The 3464-nt window shown below is 41.5% G+C and overlaps 1 protein-coding gene across 4 annotated transcripts in view; it reads right to left on the bottom strand.

The window, feature by feature from the left end:
- Positions 1–249: 249 nt before the first annotated feature.
- Positions 250–3464, bottom strand: part of ST5 (suppression of tumorigenicity 5) — a 142307-nt gene continuing 139092 nt past the window's right edge. For 2 of the 4 annotated variants that reach the window (XM_026850461.1, XM_026850460.1), the window contains exons 19-20: positions 3191–3277; positions 250–2783 (exon numbers count right to left, since the gene is read on the bottom strand). In XM_026850461.1, coding sequence (XP_026706262.1) covers positions 2749–2783; positions 3191–3277 — 122 coding nt within the window. In that variant the 3' untranslated portion in view covers positions 250–2748. The remainder of the gene's footprint in view (positions 2784–3190; positions 3278–3464) is intronic. The other 2 variants (XM_026850463.1, XM_026850462.1) reach the window with 1 other exon arrangement.

Genomic DNA, 3464 nt, shown 5'->3' with positions numbered 1-3464 from the left:
GGTCAGGACGAGCCGACCTGCGGTTCCGCAGCGCTTCAGCTGCGGGCTGGCGGCGCGGCACGGTCACCCCGGCTGCCTCCGCCGGGCCCGCAGCCCCGGCCAGCTGCCCGCTCCGCGCGTTGCATTTAGCAGGCGGAGCGCTAAGGACTGCTCTGTCTTAGCGACAGGCAGAGTTTGCTTTCTCTGCCCTCTGTGATCCGTAGCAAAAATAGGATTTTGAGCAGAACTTCGGGAAATTTGCAAGCTTGGTCACTTTATTAAACACCAACAACAATGGGAAAATAAATACTATGTACTTACAACTGTCTGCCACACTAGAGTACCAATTCCTGGAGAGTGTTAACTGCTTCTCAGACTTGTTTTCTATGTGTTTTATACCAGAAGACTTTAAAAAAATATTCACTGATCGAAAACATGGCACTCAGTACTGGATTTCTTTTACTTTGGCATTTTCTTCTCAGTTAAATGGTGCACTAGTAATGTTCCATGCTTGGGAACACTACTAGTTTTAACAATGACTATGCAAGGACAATAATACACTTTCTATTTTTCATTCTTTGGATCCTTTCAAAGGCTGCCCTCTGAGTAACACTGGGATTGTTTTGTATAGCCATAGTTCGAGGATCCAGAACCTTGTCCAGTACTCTCCTCTGACTGACATTACAAAAACTGGACATGTTGATAGGTAGTATGTTTAAAAGCTTTCTTGTAAAGTGCAGATGAAGGAAGACAGCTTTGGTGTGGGAGATGGGTTTTACTGCCCCAGATTCTTCAGCATTCCGTGGCTTTTTCTTACCTTTGTAGCAACGCTACAGCACTTTTCAGCTGATGTTTTATTCATAATTTTCTTAAGAAGAGTATGTATTTTCCCATATAGTTACTAGCAGCAGTTGTTTTATTATAAAATGGCCACACTCCACCTATACAAGTGAAGTTACTCCTTCCACGCGGAAGAACTACATCTCAAAGTCATTCTGGACCTTACAGCATATTATGGTGTAAAAGTAATGGAAATTGTTTGTGCTTACAGTTCCACTGAATCCTGAATCAAAAGCGTTTGATACAGACATTTCACGTACATTTAAGAAGCTTTTGTATATACACGAGTGTGAGGGAGGCAAGAAAAAAAGGAAACGACTTCACCTTTTTTGTGAATAATCCCTCGATTTTTGTTCTATGAGGCTGATAGCAAACCAGAACCACTGTCAGGTTAGGAACTGCGCAAGCCTCAAAGCCGATATAACTAAAGAAGTCATGCTTCAAATGAAGAAAAATACAGTTTTGTTTTGGTTTTTTGTTGTGGGGTTTTTTTTTTTTAAAGGTAAGAAGCTTTAGCTAATTTTCATTAGCTGTCAGACTTGCAAACATATTCAAGTATTTTGTATTTTCTTCTTCAGGCTAAGGGAAAACTTACAGAATCTCAACAGGAGTTATGTTACCACATCAAATATGAATGTGGTACTTGGGCAACGTTCACAGCTGTGCAGAGGCCATGGCAATCTAACCATTCCTGTCCTGCTGAAAAGCCTTCACTGAAATAGAAACACCACCTAAGCAGACTGAAGTTAATGCAAAAGCGAAGCAGACTCTCATGAAACATAGGTGATCAGCTCATCAGAAATAAGGCTGTCCGCTACAAGCGGCTCGTATTCTGCTCTTATCATCTACCAAGGTAGCACAAAAACAACCTGAAAATACCACAGATCAGAAGCAGTATCTGTGATACAATGACAAAAAGTAATTTGCTGCTAACCCATGCCAAGAAAAAAAATGTTTTAAGAGATGCTTCTGTTAGAAAAAAATTAACAGAACAGGGATATGAAATGTCTTGTCTCAGCCCTAGTGAAAAACACTGAAGAAAAATCAAACTGTCATTAAATAGCAAACCTACTGAAAGACAGGTTTATACAACTATTTTATATTTTAATTACAAATTCATTTTAAAAAATCACAGGAAAGTTACTGGGTTTGTACCTACTCAACATCAGAAACTGCAGAGGTTTTCAATGAATATAAACAAACAGGTATATTTACAGAGTTTATTAGAAACCATACATACATACACTAGGAAAGGATGTACTGTACCTACTCATTGCAGCTTGCATGTCAAAGAACTGAGATCTCCTCAGGTTTAGCAGTCTTAATGCAGAATGGATTACAAGTAGTTTACTGACCAGAGTTCAAACCAAGTGGAAGTTTTGTATTGTGAACCAAGTACCTTATTATCGAGTTACTTTGTTATTTCTTTTAAAATTAATTAGAAGGAATAAAAAAATGCCAACTCCGCCACATGAAAGCAGCCCCTGTGCGTACAACCTCTCCCACGTACCCAAGTCCATTCACCCCGCAGTATCCAGGCATCAGTGTAGCTCTCACAAACATCCCGTGAAGTCAGTGGTTCTGCTGAGACAGTCAGCTGCACATAATCAGCTATTCAGTTTTGCACCAAGCATAACTCAATTCATACTAAGAAAAAAAAGCACCTGTTATTCTCAGGAATATACAAATATTTACCACAGTTTTCCTTGCTTATTACAAAATCAGTTACAAAAGCTTACAGCACATTATGTACAAATTCTACCCAAATACATAAAGGAGCCATCATCTGGCACACGGTCTAACAGCATCAGTTGTCACTTAAAGCTGTGGTCAGCTTGCTCCACTCTCCTCCCAAACTCTGAAACGCTGCAGGTGTCTCATGTGCAGCATCATAAAAAGTCTTTGGGTTGGTGTTTCCGCAGAAAGGCGTTAGTTCTTCTTGTGAAGGAACTTCATTTTGTTTCCTAAAGAAAGCACACCATCACTCTCCTGTACATACCGAAAAGCCAAGGGCAATCAAAGGTGACTTAATAAATAGGTCTAATTTGTAATGAAATTGCTGTAGAGTAACTCTTCTACCTATTACCTGCAGGGACAGCCAACTAACAGAATCCTGAGTGGTCAGCCGCCTGCCTTTTCTCCTCTGCCATTATAGTTTGGTTCCCCCGCCCCCGAGTGAAAATGGAAGCGTTAACAAGGATCATAATTAAGATTGGTTTTGTCAGCTTTAAGTATGTTTCATTGTTTTCTTATTTCCTATCACAATGAAACTGCTTATTTCATCTCAGCTAAAGCTTTTTTAATTTAAAAAATAACCAAAAACAAAACCATGAAAACTAATTTCAGAAACACTTCTACATATTTTCCTCACCAAGGCCTCGCAGAAACTTGTTCACTCCACTTTGTTCCGTGTCTGGAAGCTCCTCCAAATACTGTTCAACTCTCTGCTCGAAGAGACCTGTGGGAGAGGGGAGAAAAGGGGGCTGGGGCGAGCTCTGTCAGGCTGAATCCGTCTCCCCCGGCCCCTCTGCGCACCCCCGGCTTTTCACTTCAGCAGCCCTTCGCCCCTGTAACGCCGTACGAGCTTCCTGCCGGTTTTGGCGCCAGAGCCGGTACGGCTTGCCCCCGGCCGGACGCGAGGTGAC

The sequence above is a fragment of the Athene cunicularia genome, assembly GCF_003259725.1.
Source record: "Athene cunicularia isolate RWA chromosome 5 unlocalized genomic scaffold, athCun1 chr5_part2, whole genome shotgun sequence".
NCBI classification, from domain to species: Eukaryota; Metazoa; Chordata; class Aves; order Strigiformes; family Strigidae; genus Athene; species Athene cunicularia.
This window is presented reverse-complemented; position numbering and strand designations above follow the sequence as displayed.